This window comes from Maniola hyperantus, chromosome 3, assembly GCF_902806685.2.
Source record: "Maniola hyperantus chromosome 3, iAphHyp1.2, whole genome shotgun sequence".
In the NCBI taxonomy this organism is placed as follows: Eukaryota; Metazoa; Arthropoda; class Insecta; order Lepidoptera; family Nymphalidae; genus Maniola; species Maniola hyperantus.
This window is the reverse complement of record NC_048538.1, coordinates 7895447-7911947: the sequence shown is the minus strand read 5'-3', so window position 1 is coordinate 7911947 and position 16501 is coordinate 7895447. Positions and strand designations below refer to the sequence as shown.

The following is a 16501-nucleotide window of genomic DNA, read 5'->3' as shown; positions in this document are numbered from 1 at the left end:
TGATAAATACTCTTGTCTCTTTGTTTGTGTGCTTTGATCCGCGAATCGTGCGAAGTGACGTGTTCAAAATAAAATCAAGGCTTGTCGAAGAATATAAAAGATAAAACCTAATTGTTGATAACATTTCAGTGGTGATTCTTCCTTTTGAAATTACTGTTGTTAACTTGGAATATTAAAAATGGCTCCAAACATCCAAACGTTTATCAATAGTTTTCAAAATCGACTGTAAGTACCTTCTACTTTTTCATTTTATTTATTATGAGATTTTCCTCAGGTTTTCTAAACAAAGCAACGCTACTGTAAGCTCATAATAATAGCGATATTATGGCTATTATTCTCTATCCATTATCATATTTCGACCAATGTTCTTCATGATTCTAGAAGTAATTTATTCTCTGGCCTCCTATTACGAAACGTGACGATTTCATTGCTATGATCACAATTGTTTTATATTGGTTGAATTTATACTACATACATTTGGTCACTATGAATTTTAGCCAATAGAAGCAGAGTGTCAACCAATCGAAACATTGCAATCGTGAACTTCATTATTCACGATTACGATTATAGCAACTCATCAAAGTTTTATAATAGGGGGGGCTGTTTATCGAAAGACCAAGAAAAATTTCACTAATCACTGTATACAAAAAATACTTCACATTACATCATATTAAATTATTAGTGCTTGCTTAGATCTTGGTAAAAAGAGTAATACCTGTCTGGTATGAACGTCATGAATCTCATTAAAGGTTAAGCCATTATTTGACTACCACAATATGCAGTTAATGTAAATAATAAAATTTATTATTTACATTTAACTTATTAACATTGTTATTACAACTTATTACTTATGTGAGTAAGCATATTTAATTTGCTTAGTCACTCTTAGTATCCATACATAAAAAAGAATAAACTGATTGACTGACGTATCATTATACATTATGAACTTATCCCACTTATGAGTTTATCCCACTGGGTCTAAAAATGATGCAAGTTTTCTCTATCATGAGCAACCTCAGTCTATTGGTCTTGTAAACTGCCATATGTCATCATTGTTAGTTTTTTGTAGACATGTACATTATTATAATGTTTAAAAATGACATGATGCCTTGCAATGAGTTATTAATATGTTTGCAAATGATGAGATCTTAATTTTCTTCCTTAGGGAACCTCCAGTACGCCAACATCTGAAAAATGTTTATGGAACTCTAATGATGACTTGTGGGGCTGCATCGGCTGGAGTGTACGTTGACATGTACACAAGGTTCCAGGCAGGCATTCTTTCAACAATTGCTGGTGCAGCTCTTATGTTAATGCTGATTGCTACACCTGATACTGGCAAGAATACAAAGCTGCGACTTGGTTACCTTTTAGGATTTGGTTTAGCCACAGGTAAGTAATATGTTTATCAGTATTAATATTATTTGATATAGACTAACTGATGCACTAAGTCTATATCAAACAAACATGTGCATATTAAACTATTAAGTATTATTCATACTATAGCGATTTTAAAATAGTGTACCACATGAAGAAGACAAAGTGCAACTTGTGTTTCAAAATGTTGAAAATACTGTTGCGAAGGTCTTGTGACTTTCGCGATGGTCATCATCATCGTGAACCGATAGATATCCACAGCTAGACATATGTAGATCTCTTGAAAGTACTTCCACATGCCATGGTCTTGCACCGCCTGAGTCCAGCGGTTCCGTGACTCGTTTAATGTCATCTGTCCACTGTGGAGTCTTCTAACACTGCTTTCCAAAACATCCAAAAAACGGGATGGAGAAGAACATTTCTTGTGTCCATAATAGCATGCACATATTTTGTTTTATCTTTACGATCAGCTGATTTTGTATGAAATAGGTAGTTTTCATTTTTTTAGGTTTGTTTGTTTCCTATTTGTTTTACTAACTATAAATAATATTGTAATACAAAATTTGCTTATTTTTCAGGTATGGGGTTGGGCCCGTTGTTGGAGTATGTTAGCATCATAGACCCAGCCATAATTGTGACAGCTCTGTTGGGCACAACTTTGGTTTTCGTTTGTTTCTCCATTGCGGCCATGTTGGGAGAGCGAGGCAGCTGGCTGTTCTTAGGCGGTCCTCTTATGACCCTAATAACTTCCATGTCACTTATGACATTGATGAACCTTTTCATGCAATCTTTCATCCTTAGCCAGGTGAGTAACTTTTCTATATTCAAATGTTGAAAATGATTAGTTTTGACATTAGCTTAGCTTTCATCAAGATGAACAAGACTAATCAAGAATACTTTATTGATACTAATAATTGCACCTACAAATAACCAATTTTTTATGAAATAATAGTTGATGGAGCCGAAATCCCTCACACAATATTTTCACTACATTTGTCTGAAATATTCGCTTCCTATTTAATAACATAAATCATACTTTATTTCAGATTCATATTTACGTTGGATTGATGGCCATGTGCGGTTTTGTATTGTTTGACACTCAACTTATTATTGAGAAGCGCAGGATGGGAAGCAAGGACTTTGTGCAACATGCCTTGGAGTTGTTTATTGACTTTGTTGGGATGTTCCGCAGACTTCTTATCATCTTGACCCAAAAAGTAAGTTGTATATATTTTTATTAAGTTTAATTCGTTTTTGTTCTAGACTGATAAAGCTGTTAGGGTTACACTATTTTTTTTTGGGAAATATTAGTGATTTAATCATGACTAATATGGACCTCCAACCAAGCGTAAAGCTTGTGCTAGGCGTACGACAATAGTGCAACAGGCGGCCAAGTCAGGTTCAGTCTGCTCCTTAACCATTGAGCTATTGAGGTTCGACAAAATTGACAAGGCATTACCTATTACGATATTATTTTGGAATAATTATAAAGAAAATGTTTTATCATCACAATTTTATTTTTAAGATGTGTAGTAACAATTTTTTTTTTTTAGGAGGAAAATAACCGTCGCCGTAGACGTGAATAAAACTGTGGGGTGAAAATTATTAGGGTGTGGGATTTAAGGTATTAAAAAACCAAAAAAATATAAACACTGTTTGGATTGATTTATAAAATTCTTAAGGGTTGATTTTATAAAAGTATACAAATATTGATATAACCAATCAGCCTGTTATATAACTATGTAAACAAAGGTTGCACAACTTCAAAGAAAAATTATCAATATTTTTTATATTATTATAATATTCTGGTGATGACCACAGTTTGAAGAATATGTTTACATTATTTTAAGCAACTTTAATAAAATCTAATCTTTACTTCATATTAAATTTAAATTTTATAATGGATAAGGGCAAATTAAAAAACATGTCTTACAGGTACCAGCAGCAAATATTACACATTGAACTATAGAGAGAGATTTCAGCTTCATAGAGCGCCGTCTCTGTCACTCATGTTTATGTAACATTTCATTGGTCTCAACGACAAAGGCAAAGCTCTCTACGAAACCGTTATCTTTTTCTAAAGTTCGGTGTGCAATATTTCCTGCTAACTAGTGTTAAAATTTTAGTCAAATATATTATTTTCTTTGATTGTACTGTACACATTATAGTAAAAAACTTGCACAATTTGGTTTTTAGAACATTCTGTCATAGTTGGTGGTATTGTTAGGTAATGTTAATAATAAATACAATAAGAGACAAAATGTATAACAAAATACAACTACAGTGTCTTTATGCGCCCATTACGTTGCCTAGCGTGTATACTGGCCAAATATAACAACTGTATAACAAATGTACCTACTAATATTGTATTTATTTTCAAAGATATACTTTAAAGCGTAACTTCCATTAGGTCTCCTGATCGAATCGCAGTAGGTATTTATGTTGTGCTTTAAACTAATGGGCGCAGATTTATAGTAATTGTAGGGAAGCCAATTTTGCGATTCGATTCGGCGGCTTAGTGGAGCTGCGAGGCTTTACTCAGAGAACGTAGGTATTATGAATGAGAGTCAATATTAAATTACTTTTATAAAAATGTATCATCATTGTAGCATGAAAGTTGTCTTTAAATATATTTATGTTTTCACCAGATTAATGGGAAAATACTTTTTAATAAGAAATGTTAGCCATGTCAAAAAATACTTTGTCCAATGGATAATCCTGTCTTTTTCATTTCAATTTCTTTAAAATGTTTCTTTAAATCTTAGTCTTTATTAAATAACAATATTTTACTATAAAAAGATTCAATATTAATGGCGTACATAGAAAGTGTGGAAAATGCACATGATCTGTTTCCGCGGCCATCACTCCCCACTTTATGGTGACGGTTATCATTTCCATCTTTGATTTTATGAAAAAGAAACTATCTTCGTCAATTTATACTACTTATGAATATACATACATATATAGTAATTAGTAATATAGTGAAAAGTGATTATCCATTGGCAATGATTAAAAATGTCTGTAATATTGATTTATTTTTATTACAAGTCAACTTTGTGAAGTGCATAGGTATTGTTGTTAAATAAATTTGATTACAGCCATTGTTTTATCATTTTGAAACCTTGTGCCATTAAAACCCATATCCCTTTGGTTTATACAAGGCATCGTCATCATCATCGCGTACCTTCTTCGAAACGAAGTTAGGAGGTCATCATGAGAAAAGCTTCTCTTTTTAAATTATTATTTATCTCTGGCTTCGCCAGTAGGGTGGTAACTAGCCACAGCCGAAATTTAGAAATTATAAAATTCCAAATTTCCATTGCCGGGAATCGAACCCGGGATCTCCCATTGATCAGAGCACAGCGCCATGGAGGTCGTCAAAGGATCGTTTGACGAACTGAATACATTCATGGAATGCTTGCTTTAACGGCGAAAGAAAACGTGGGGTGGTGCATGCCTGAGTGTTCTTCATAATGTTATCAAAGATGTGTAAAGTCTGGCAATACGTCATACGTGCCCAGCGTGGTCTCGACTATGGCTAACCAAATCTTGCTCATTCCGAGAGGAGACCCGTGCTCAGTAGTGAATGGGATGATGGTGACGTTTATGAAAGTAGTTTTCTCACAAACAAAATATTAAAACATCTCGGAACTGCCTTTTCTGACTTACTTCCATAATTACCACGACATTGCAGGTTTACTATTCGTAAAACTGTTATATTACTTATTAGTATACATAAGTATATTTTCCAGCTAGGTTTACCTACTACCTAATAATAATTCATTCGCCAAAAAACGGAATTAAGGAATGGAAATGGAAGAACGGAATATTTCTTGAACTGGGCCATTGTGAGTACCTAAACCACGCCATTTACACGAATGGAATGGTTAGGTTTAGGACAAGAAATAAAATATATTTTTGGTAAGTAGGTACTAAAATAGTTTATTTTGAAAAATTATGTAAACATTTACTATTCTTATTTTGCATAAATTAAAAATAAATGTTTTAAACATAACGAAAATCTTACAATACGATCATGATTTTTAATAATAATAAGGCACTTCTACAAAGTTTAAATAATTCGTAACAACAGGCAGGTGTACAATTCGTAACGCCTTTTAAATTAAATACAATAATTAATAATAATAATCTCATAAAAGTACATAGGTAGCAATTTCTGCTCCCCGATTGTGTAAGAAAAACGTATAATTCTAGTATCATAACTCTATGGTTATCGTAATCCTCAGCAAATTCTGCCCTTTGATTGGTTGATTCGCTGTTTACATTTTTTCACAGCCAATCAAGGGGCAGAATTTGTTACCGATAACGATAACGCTGAATACGTTTTTTTTCACACAATTGGGGGGCAGATATAATATCTAAGCAAGATACCACACTATATTTAATCTAAATCCTTTGCCGATAACAATGGCTTCCTTCTGATGTGCAAACTGCAGCTGGTAATGCAGTAATCTATGTATGGCTAGATTTTTAAGCATTTGGGGAAAAATTGTTTTTTGTGTACCTACCCTCACTAAAATTCTTCCGCTGCGCAGTGTTTAAATGCTATGTTAACTAATTCCATCTTCATTACTTGGATGAATTTTATTATTGTCGTATAACAAAATCTTTTTAGCCTTATTAATCTCGTCGTTAATTAAAGTATTCAAAAAACTTTTGACGTTAGGTTCAGTCTCTGGTGTATTTTGCCTATAAATCGTTTTTCCATTAGCATTTTCGTCTGAGTTTGTTTTGTGATTATTAATTAAATAAAGCTTCCTCATATTCGTACTACAGAATCCATAACTTAGAGATGTCGTTTGCGGATTTTTTACTATGTACTCGTAGGTAGAGACACCCAAGATCGATATGTAAACATGAAAACATAGTAAATGTAACAAAGCACATGCTATGGCTAGACCAGAGATACATAATACCAGTAGAAATGTTAAAAAAGATATGGAACTCGCACAATATTTGCTATCACAACTCACATCTGCTATTTGTGTACAATTTACAAAGTGTTGTGTCATCGAACTTAGCTGATGTGGATTTTTGAAAAACAACGCAATATCTGTAAGACATAAAACTGATGTAAATAGTGATATCAATAGAGCTGAGATGACACATAAGATGAAGGCTGCGTAGTTGCGTTGACCGACACAATTGTTTAACCACTTGCAGTGATGATCGAAGCGATCCACACATTTGTTACATATGCCACAGTGTTTGGTCTTTCTAGAACTGGTATTTATATTACACAAATGACACCTTCCATTTTCGATTACGTGGGCGTGGATAGTACGATCAAACTCCGGCAGAGTATTCGGTTTCTGTTTTCGTAAATCCGCTTCTCCTGGGTCCAGTAGTAAAGCGACAAGATGTGAAATTATATGAAATACATACAAAATGGCATAGACGATTATTGACACCAGTTTCAACTCATAAAATTGTATCTGAATCAACACAACAAAGTTAAATAAAGCTGTTATCAAAAACACGACCCAACCGATAACTTGCAAATAGTTTAAAGGAAGTTGCAATCCATTTAATCTTCTTTGGGCCCTCTGAGTCTGGTGTGACGTACAACATTTGTGCATTTAAATTAACAATTTTACAACTTCGTAGTAACCTTAGTCACTGACGACGGCAAACAAATAAAGGTAGGGGAGATATGGATATGCGCGCGCAATTACCTACATGCGCACTTCTTTCACGGGTGGGTGGTAAAAACTTTAATAAGTATGTATCTCATCTATAATAATAGTTATCTACAACGATATTCATTATTCAGTGATATTCATCACGTGATTTTTTTGTATAGCGGTAGTTTATGGGACTAGAATTCATTATAAACATATTATTAATTAAAGAGAATAATTTAAAAAAAATATGATTTTTATTCATTTTTAAAATAATTAATTATTAACGTCACGCTTTACGGAAAGCTATTAATGACGTCACAAGACGTAAACGACAAATATTTTTGCAATTTCTTAACATAAAAAATATTTTCCCGCAGAATTTACTCTATTTTTATGTTAAAACATTGTCTTTTACGGATTGTGACGTCATTATTCACTTTCCGTACGCGCGGCGGTGACGTTCGTGTTGAAAATAAATATAATCATGATTTTGATTAGTGAATTCTAGCCCCATAAACTAGTGAACGTCAGGATGGCCGGTGAGGTCCTGAAAAACTGATGAAATATCTTCCAAATAATTGTACCTAAATTGTACTATTTAGTACCTTTATTAAGATAATTAGTACCTTGATCAATTAAATAATAATTAAAGAATCTCATACACCGGCCATTCTGACGTCAGGTTCGCCGTTGTGTTTTTGTACCTGGCTTATAGCTACGATTATCATTCTAAAAGTTACGTAGATAAATTGTACCTAAATAGTACCTACCGAAACATCCAATGCATAATGAAAGTCTCACCAAAATTGCACACAAAATAATATTTGTTTCCGCGCCATACAAATATTTAAGGCTCCCCACACAGGCGCGATATTATAGATCTATAATGTTTCGGTAGGTACTATTTAGGTACAATTTATCTACGTAACTTTTAGAATGATAATCGTAGCTATAAGCCAGGTACAAAAACACAACGGCGAACCTGACGTCAGAATGGCCGGTGTATGAGATTCTTTAATTATTATTTAATTGATCAAGGTACTAATTATCTTAATAAAGGTACTAAATAGTACAATTTAGGTACAATTATTTGGAAGATATTTCATCAGTTTTTCAGGACCTCACCGGCCATCCTGACGATCACCATAAACTACCGCTATACTTTATTAAATTATTACTACAGTCCAAGAGGACGCATAAGGGATGCGTCACATGCTTTTTTGGACACTGACAACAGACTGGACGACCAACTTTTAGGCTGGCTTTTTGTAGAGCTAGATTTAACTATTTGAATAACAAATGTTTTTTTTGAATCGTAATTATTACTTGTCGACACACGATTGACCACAATCACACCTGATGGAAAGTGATGATTTGTGTAAAAAAACACATACCCTGTAAAATACAAAGTCTCTAGAAGAGAAACAATCCTAGGCATGCATTTATGAAATGAAGAAGCAAAGCGTTTCATGCGTATAGTGAATGCTTCAGAATAAAATAATAGCAGGTGTTTTTCAGTTCATCATATTTTATTAAACTTATCGTTATTTTTAATACTTACCTATTTAACAAAAATCCTTTGCTATATCAACAACTTAACATTTAAACATGTATTAATCTACCTATGATAAACACGGTACTTCTGCAAACTCTTTGGCAAACTGTTTCGCCATTTCACGTCTAGTGTGTACAAGTATTCTATGACCCTTGCAATCTAGATCCTCCTCAAAACATTTATTTCTGCAACATTTTTTGCATAACCGATATTCGCATTTACCACCCTGCAAGAAAATAATTGAATGAATATCACTTATAATTGAATGAATATAATCCATAATGTTACGTCTAAATGCATGTGTCTAACTGTCTGCTAGCTTTTCACGGTTAAAAAAAGTCGTATGAGGGTGCGATTCAGTAAGCTTAAAAATAAAGCTACCTTGGTAGTGAAATACACACATATTCCTCGCTACACACCCTTGCACAACCCATTCCCATGTGAAAAGATAACATTATTTTTACTTTGCAAATGATTGTTTGATTACACGTGTCAATCGTCAAAAATCGAGAAAATCTGTAGGCGCCATAAGGGCCTGCACAATCGAGTCACTCGCTAGTCGCTGCAGTGACACGTGGTAAGCGAAAAGCTGGGATTTGCGTACAATATTTATAAAAGAGTCGTTACCTCTACGTGCTGGCGAGTGGCCTGTTTGCGCCGAGCCTAACTTTTACATGTGATAGGTATAGGTTTTGACAAACTTTTCTAAATTAAAGTCAGTCTACACAGGTTGTATACTAATTGTCCGTAACTAAAAAAATGTTAGAGAAATATTTACCAAAGGGTTAGGGCACGTTTCGCCGACGCAGATTTCGCCAGTTCTGCCGGCTAGCTCGGGGTCTGGTTTGAGCGGTCTTCTCATTATACGCCGCATTTTTTTCATCTTTTTCCTGGACATGACATTTCCATCCAGGTCTTCAAGACTCCTTTTTGTCTCATTGTTATCCTAAAAATATCTCCCTAATTATTGTTTGAATTTGTGTAGCTTCTGACCGTAGTTGGTGTAACTTGAATATCAGGATGAGACGGGTTAACGGGGCTTAGGCCATAAAGCCCCATCCATTTAACAAATTTTAACGAAATTTGGTAAAGAGATAGCTTGCATCCTGTGGAATAGGCTACTTTTTGCCCCAGAAAATCAAAGTTATCAAAGAATTTTCTACCTGATTCTATGTGACTGAAGTCGCAGGCATCATTTATATACATAATTTGTATGAAAGCTACTTTTTTTTTTAATTCGTTATAGGTATACGCTTGAGTGAAGGGACTTGTTATCTAAATAGTAAAACTTAATAATTACTTACCAGATTTTTACATAAGTTTTCCATCTTCTGTGTATGTTCGTCTGGTGACATCCTCACATATGGCTGACACAACCATGGTGGTAATATTAAATTGTACCCATATCTAGTAATGCCCTCATTATCCTCAAAAGTTGATTCTCCTTGATGATAAGGTAAATATTTTAGCTTAACTTTGAGACAGACTTGTTTGAAGTCATCTAAGCATTGAGCTGTAGCTAACAATTGCCTTTCATCATTATTACTTTCAAATGTAAATCTGAAAGGTAAACCAAAAAAACTTTACTTACTTTATTTAACTTAGTTTTGTAAAGCAAATTATACTAAAAAGCTAGCAGTTAACTTATAATATCTATTAATAATGACTACATCTTTTTTTTAAATTATAATTAATGAGCAAACAAGCAGGCAGGTCACCTGATGTTAAGTGATTACCGCCATCCATGAACATTTGCAGAACCAGAGGAACCACCAATGTGTTGGCTGCCTTTAAAATTGTTATCTTTACAAGTTTTGATTTTTGGTTTTAAAAGTGAATGAACTACGAGAAGGTGAGACTAGAGAAGGTAAAATGAATTATTGATATCAGAAGACTTACATTTTGTGGAATATTTTAAATAAATGTCCTCTTATAAAGGATGATGGGCATGAATATTTCTGCACCAGATCCAAATATTCCAGCGCTACTTCCCACGTGACAGCATTGATTCCTTCAAATATAGCTGGGTTCGTAAGGTTACCCTCTGCACTCATCACACCATCAACTTTTGTGTATTCCAAACATCTGTGGACATCTTCCAAGCACTGAATATTACCGTTAGCAAACATTGGAATGGATACAGCTTCTCTAAAAATTTAACACATCCTGTTATTACATATTATTAGTTGTTTCACAATTCACTCTTAATTTTTTTTACTAAGTAGTAAGTACCTATTAACTGCTAGAAACAAAAAGTTATGTAATAAATCTTTCCAGTTAAACAATTTTACCCACATCTATCTAAATATATAAAAGGAAAAGGCGACTGACTGACTGATCTATCAACGTACAACTCAAACTACTGGATGGATCGGGCTGAAATTTGGCATGCAGATAGCTATTATGACGTAGGCATCTGCTAAGAAAGGATATTTGAAAATTCAACCCCTGAGGGTTTGAAATTTGTGTAGTCCACGCAGACGAAGTCTCGATCATACGCTTGTTTTAAATGTATCTACATGATGTTATACTTTGAGCAGTTAGTGAGGCAAAAATGTATACTATCAGAGTTGCAGCAATAGGATTAATGTGTTGGATTATGTCAATATTCTTTCATCATGGGAATAACAAATATGCTAAAAATAAACCTGTTCAAAATTAGCTAATAAAATGATAAACTAAAATTGATTTTTATATTTATAATTACCAAAAACAAACCTAATGGCTTTAATGTGCTGCCAACGTGCTATACCTGTCAATGGTCCCTTCTGTTCCCTTGTTCTTCCATGGACTGTCAACAACTTGCACCCTGACTCTTGTAACATTAATGAATATTGTACAGACTTTTCTATACTTTCAAATATTCTAACCTTGCATGTTATAGGCACTGAAACTGCTTTACACATTGCAGTAACTGAAAAAAGGAAGTATTGGTACTGATTCTGAGCACAACCTAATTTTAGAGTATTTGCATCCTCTTCTTACTAATGTAATATGAAAAGGACAGACGCAGTTTGACAGTTTTAAATTTAATTCTTAGATGGTAAAACCCGTGATTGTAGGGCACAGTCGCAAGCCTACTGTTTAAATTTGTAGTGTGCACTAAAATTTAGAGTCTTCAAATGTAAAGTTCATGTTCTGTCTCTTTTTAGCATTGTTAAAAAGAAAAGGATGCAGATACTCTAAATTTAGTTTAGAGAAAGACAACGGAATCGGTGCCATTTTTGTACTAAAAACCACTACCCATATTATAAATGCGAAAATGTGTTTGTTTGTTGGTATGCTTCAATCAAGTCAATCAACACCATTTATTGCATGGATACAGTTGAAGATCTGCAGGCCTAACATGCGCCCCGCGAGAAAATTTTGTCTACGCATTATCTCGTGTTTCTTCATACAAATAAGACGAGTAAATGCGTAGACAAAATTTTCTCGTGGTGCGCATGTTAGCCTAACTGGAAAGTAACATAGGCTAAATATCCTGTAAAATCAAAGAGTTCACATAGAATTTTTCATCACCTAGTATTAAATAAAAAACAAATAGAAAGATGAAATTGATAAGATTTTAAAAATTGTGGTCATAACTATATCCCTATTAAAAAACTCAATTAAATTCAAATAATACAATTTTTTATTTTTGTCCCATATTTTACAAACATTACAATTTACAACTATGAAGTGACCTCACACATGTGAAGGTCAAAATGGTCAAAACGAAGATATAATTGACTTATGTCAATTATTGAAGAGTTCAAACTTACGAATATCAACTACAGTACGCTGTAGAAAGTAATGTTCATCGGCCATTAGAATGACATTTCGGTTTTGTAGTGTTGTCTCTGTCACTCATTGACGTTTTATCGGTCTCAACAGCAGAGACAAATTTGCTATCTCCTTCTAAAGTAGTGAGGTTAATGTACATTACTTTCTGCAATGTACTGTACTTAATAGTTAGTACAATTGATCAAAACAAAAAGATGTACTTACCAATTTTTCTTAAAAGTTCCCAATCATCTTGGAGAAAGGAACCATACTTGCCACGCTTAGCAATCGATTGCGGGCATCCAAGGTTTATATCAATAGCATCACAGTCTTTTTCCACATATTTAGCTGCAGCAGCCATTGTTTCTGGATTATTACCACAGAACTTAAAACATAAACATTTATATTATAATTTGAAATAAATACCTAAGATGTATTTTACTGAGTTTGAACGAGTCAGGTACATTGAGTATGCAGTATTCATGAATTTAAAAATTACCTGAACTATCAATGGGCGATCTTCGCTGCAAGTTGTAAAGTTTTCTTTTCGATATTTGGGGTCTTTTGTGAAAACTGCACTGTGTAACATAGGCGTATAGCACAGTGTAGCCCCATGTCTCCTACATAATAACCTCCAAGCCAACTCACTAGCATCGACCATCGGTGCAACTACGTATTGAGGCCGTCCTATTAATTCAAACCATTCAGAATTCATTTTGGTGTATTTTTTTATGTACAAAATTTAAAAAGAGACTACAGCAAGAGAAAATTCCTGATAAAGTAATATCCTAGTCCTAACTCCTAGGTATATAGAATAAATATTTTGTTAAGTTCACTGTATCACAATTTTCTTAAAACACTATTTTAGAGGTTCTTGAATCCTATAAAAATCGTGAAAATCTAGTTAAAATTGTGTGTGTGTGTTGTTAAAATCAAAACGGCAAACTCTTATCTGCAGCAGGCCGATTGCCGTAAACTGACATGTGACATCGCAATAGAAATATCCTTAAGAATCGTGATCGTTACAGTTGATAAATTTGCTATCGCGGACGACTAATGCACTATATCGCATTTGGTCATTATCGACATTTTGATGACGTATTGGTAGCACGGACCTATTATAACCCGACTAAATCGAATATCTATGGTAATCACTTGGTAATCTAGCAATTTACATGGACATAACAGTCTCCTAAATTTGGCTACGTTACTTATTACAAATAAGTAGTTAGTCTGTGGTACCTAACTATTTAGAACCCCAGACCACAGAGTACAATTTTTTGTTGTTTTTCCATAGTTTACCCGTTTGTTTTTTGTGATTAATTCTGCAACTTTGCTTGCTCCTCGGACTCCGGAGACTTAGTTTTTCTCACTGAACTTATACGCAAATGCCTGGGCACTGATTTGCCTAAGTATTGGGACCCTTATTGACGGACTGTAGCTGCTTCGAGAAGTTGTTGTGTGACGAGGTGTGGTAGAAGTTAAAACTCGTAAGTTAACAAACGTTATCATTCAATACAAGTAAAGGCTCTCATGCGGGTTTCCTCACGATCTTCCTTTTCCTTCACAGCTAAGCAAGTGATATTTAGTTGTTACAATGGTATTAAACTCCGAAAAGTTAGAGGAGTTTTAACAGCGTTTCATAAAGTACCTATTATACAAATTGAGTCCATTGCTACTGGTGGTTATGACTTCATAGTAAGTACCTCCACACTACAAGTGCTTTCTCGAGTATGTTTGCTTATGTATCTAGAGCTGCCTAAAACGTTGCTCTTCATATGAAAGTTTGGATGTTTCTTACTCCTTCGCACCACAAATATTTAAAGAAACAATTTGGATTAGCTAAATTAGTAACAAAGATACCATATACACTGATTCTAAAGTCTTCGCAGACAACGTCATACCTAAACAGATAGTGCCTAGTGGTATAGATTAAGCAACACAGTCAGTGGTCACTTACTCAGTTATCATAATTTTTTTTCAGGCAAAGGTGATACAGTGCTGCATTCATTTCTTCATCCTGACAAAGATATGGATTGGGATATGTTGTGAACTCGAGCTCTTGGACCCCGTGCAGAGACAAATAAAATAATGAACGGTGCCAGATTAGATTTATAAGAAGCAGATGGTGATATAATTAAAATGTCAGAATCTAATCTACTTTAATAAAGAATACATAAAAAATCATCAAACTGTTGTTTTATTTGCCTAAATAATTTAAATTCCAAAGTAATTTCCAAAGCCAAATCAATTAAATCAGAAAATGATTTGACTTTTGGACATTACTTTGGGGAATAATTTTAGAAGTTCCCCGAAGAGCCTAGTGGTTAGGATGTCCACCTCTGAATAATTGAAGGTTGGGGGTTCAATTCTAGGTACGCATCTCTAAGAGTTATGTGCGTTTTAAACAATTAATTATACTTAACTTGATTTAGCGGTGAAGGAAACATCATGAGGAAATCTGCATGCCTGAGAGTTCTCCATATTGTTCTCAAAGGAGTCAAAGGTATACTATTATGTTCAGCTTGTCGCTGGCTCACTATAGAGTACGGTTCTCTTGAGTGTGAGAAGAGTTTTGGCCATAGTCTACCATGCTGGCCAAATGCGGATTGGTAGACTTCACTTCACACACCTTTGATAACATTTTGGAGAACTCTCAGGCATGCAGGTTTCCACACGATGTTTTCCATCACCGTTAAAGCAATGATATTTAATTATTTAGTTAAAATGCACATAACTGTTCTCCAAGAAGTTATAGGTGCGTGTAAAAAGTACTCTGTGATTCTCATTTCTCAGTGTTAGTATACCTCTATATTTAATGTACTCTGTGCATCAAACCTACTAATGAAAGAGTCATCACATATTCTTTTAAAAGTACTTATGAGACTTACATTAATCTAAAAATACTTTTATACTATTATACTAGCTTCTAAAATTAATAATTGATTTCTTATCTAGCAGAAGAATTACTATAGCCTTTTTTAATCCCTTTCATAACTTTATTTTAATTAATATGAGTAGTAAAACGATTTGCGGATAGCTTATGTCACTGATAAAAACACCTCTCGAGTTGTTTCAATGAAAACCTCATTTGACGTAACATTTGTCGAGGTTCTTATATGACATCAAACTTCAAAACGCGTCCGCAATAGCATTTTTCATACAATAAATTTTATCGATAGTGTAAATGAACTGTCAAAACATTTTTTGTCCACATCTATCCTTTGTGGACTGTCTCACCGAACCGTGATAGGAAAACCATATTTTGACATTGATGCTGTCATTAAATGATAGATGCAGTCGATTCGCAATCGGCCTGCCGGGCTATTGTCTAAAACCTGCATCAATCATTATTACAATCTCAATTGTTCTGATTGGCTGAATTTGTGCGATTCTTGTTGCAACAATGCATTGTGGCCAATAGTGAGCGAGCATTAACCAATCAGAGATGATTGCGATCGTGACATTGTAGCTGTCAAACAACCGCGGTAGGGCCACTGCTCTTATCAACATAACATAAATAAAAAATCTAATGCCGGCTCCAGACAGTCGGCCAACACTCGAACTGTTCGTCCAACCTTCCACGTGTGGAGAGATAGTTAGTATGTAATATAATACTACTCTATGATAGTATGTTTGACGATGTTTGTCGGTGTTGGCGCATTATTGCTCGGATCTCGGATGGTGGTAAATCGTACCCAGATCAAAGGAGTTGGCCATCTGACACGAACGGCGTCTGTTGTCCGCAATGATGTGTGGAGCCTGTGGACACATCATTGCGGTCACTTCATTTAGGCGAGGCAGAGGTGGGCATACACTCCAACTTCAGCTGCAAATTATTTCGCACCATTCATTTGGATCTTTTTTATTATTATATATTCTTATATTTCGTTTGTATTTATCATAAGTAACAGAGTGGAGTGACGATACCGTACTCTTGTTTTTGATATGAAGGAGAATCGGTGTTATGGAATCCCAAGCATCGCAAACATAAGGATAAAATAGCTTTACACGATTTGTTGACGATAGATTGGTTGAGATGGATACGATGGACGATACATTGTTCTTTAAAAAAAAAAAATATTAACTCAAGGTATAGCGCAGAAGCACCTATCACTTCAACGTACCCATAGTGATTAGCGAATGAGGTTGGAACGTATGT

At 34.4% G+C, this 16501-nt stretch overlaps 3 protein-coding genes across 4 annotated transcripts; 1 reads left to right on the top strand and 2 right to left on the bottom strand.

The window, feature by feature from the left end:
* The first annotated feature begins 13 nt into the window (after nt 1-13).
* On the top strand, nt 14-4478 carry BI-1 (Bax Inhibitor-1). Its single transcript, XM_034984867.2, has 5 exons — nt 14-225; nt 1166-1392; nt 1956-2182; nt 2424-2594; nt 2931-4478. Exons 1-5 carry the CDS (start codon nt 179-181, stop codon nt 2961-2963), a joined length of 705 nt encoding a protein of 234 aa, XP_034840758.1. The 5' UTR covers nt 14-178; the 3' UTR covers nt 2964-4478.
* An 825-nt stretch (nt 4479-5303) lies between these two features.
* LOC117996726 (palmitoyltransferase ZDHHC1) lies at nt 5304-7115 on the bottom strand. Its single transcript, XM_034984866.2, has one exon. The coding sequence runs from the start codon at nt 6975-6977 to the stop codon at nt 5949-5951; it is 1029 nt and encodes a 342-aa protein (XP_034840757.1). The 5' UTR covers nt 6978-7115; the 3' UTR covers nt 5304-5948.
* A 1355-nt stretch (nt 7116-8470) lies between these two features.
* Dus1 (Dihydrouridine synthase 1) lies at nt 8471-13291 on the bottom strand. 2 transcript variants are annotated; one of them, XM_034984865.2, is made up of 7 exons: nt 12839-13291; nt 12565-12724; nt 11296-11491; nt 10477-10725; nt 9882-10137; nt 9356-9523; nt 8471-8803 (listed from the first exon to the last, which is right to left on the bottom strand). In XM_034984865.2, exons 1-7 carry the CDS (start codon nt 13052-13054, stop codon nt 8645-8647), a joined length of 1404 nt encoding a protein of 467 aa, XP_034840756.1. In that variant the 5' UTR covers nt 13055-13291; the 3' UTR covers nt 8471-8644. The 2 variants fall into 2 exon arrangements, with proteins under 2 accessions (XP_034840756.1, XP_069364704.1); XM_069508603.1 differs by having other exon boundaries at nt 12565-12705; nt 12839-12971.
* Between the last annotated feature and the right edge of the window lie 3210 nt (nt 13292-16501).

Excerpts from the sequence above, each read along its gene's own strand:
- BI-1 (XM_034984867.2), top strand. The coding sequence starts at position 179 with ATGGCTCCAAACATCCAAACGTTTATCAATAGTTTTCAAAATCGACT. Across the intron at positions 226-1,165 it reads AATAGTTTTCAAAATCGACT|GGAACCTCCAGTACGCCAAC; the intron begins GTAAGTACCTTC and ends TTTCTTCCTTAG. Across the intron at positions 2,595-2,930 it reads TTATCATCTTGACCCAAAAA|GAGGAAAATAACCGTCGCCG; the intron begins GTAAGTTGTATA and ends TTTTTTTTTTAG.
- LOC117996726 (XM_034984866.2), bottom strand. The coding sequence starts at position 6,977 with ATGCACAAATGTTGTACGTCACACCAGACTCAGAGGGCCCAAAGAAGA.
- Dus1 (XM_034984865.2), bottom strand. The coding sequence starts at position 13,054 with ATGAATTCTGAATGGTTTGAATTAATAGGACGGCCTCAATACGTAGTT. Across the intron at positions 10,138-10,476 it reads TTTAAAATATTCCACAAAAT|ATTTACATTTGAAAGTAATA; the intron begins GTAAGTCTTCTG and ends TTTACCTTTCAG. Across the intron at positions 9,524-9,881 it reads AAAACTTATGTAAAAATCTG|GATAACAATGAGACAAAAAG; the intron begins GTAAGTAATTAT and ends AGATATTTTTAG.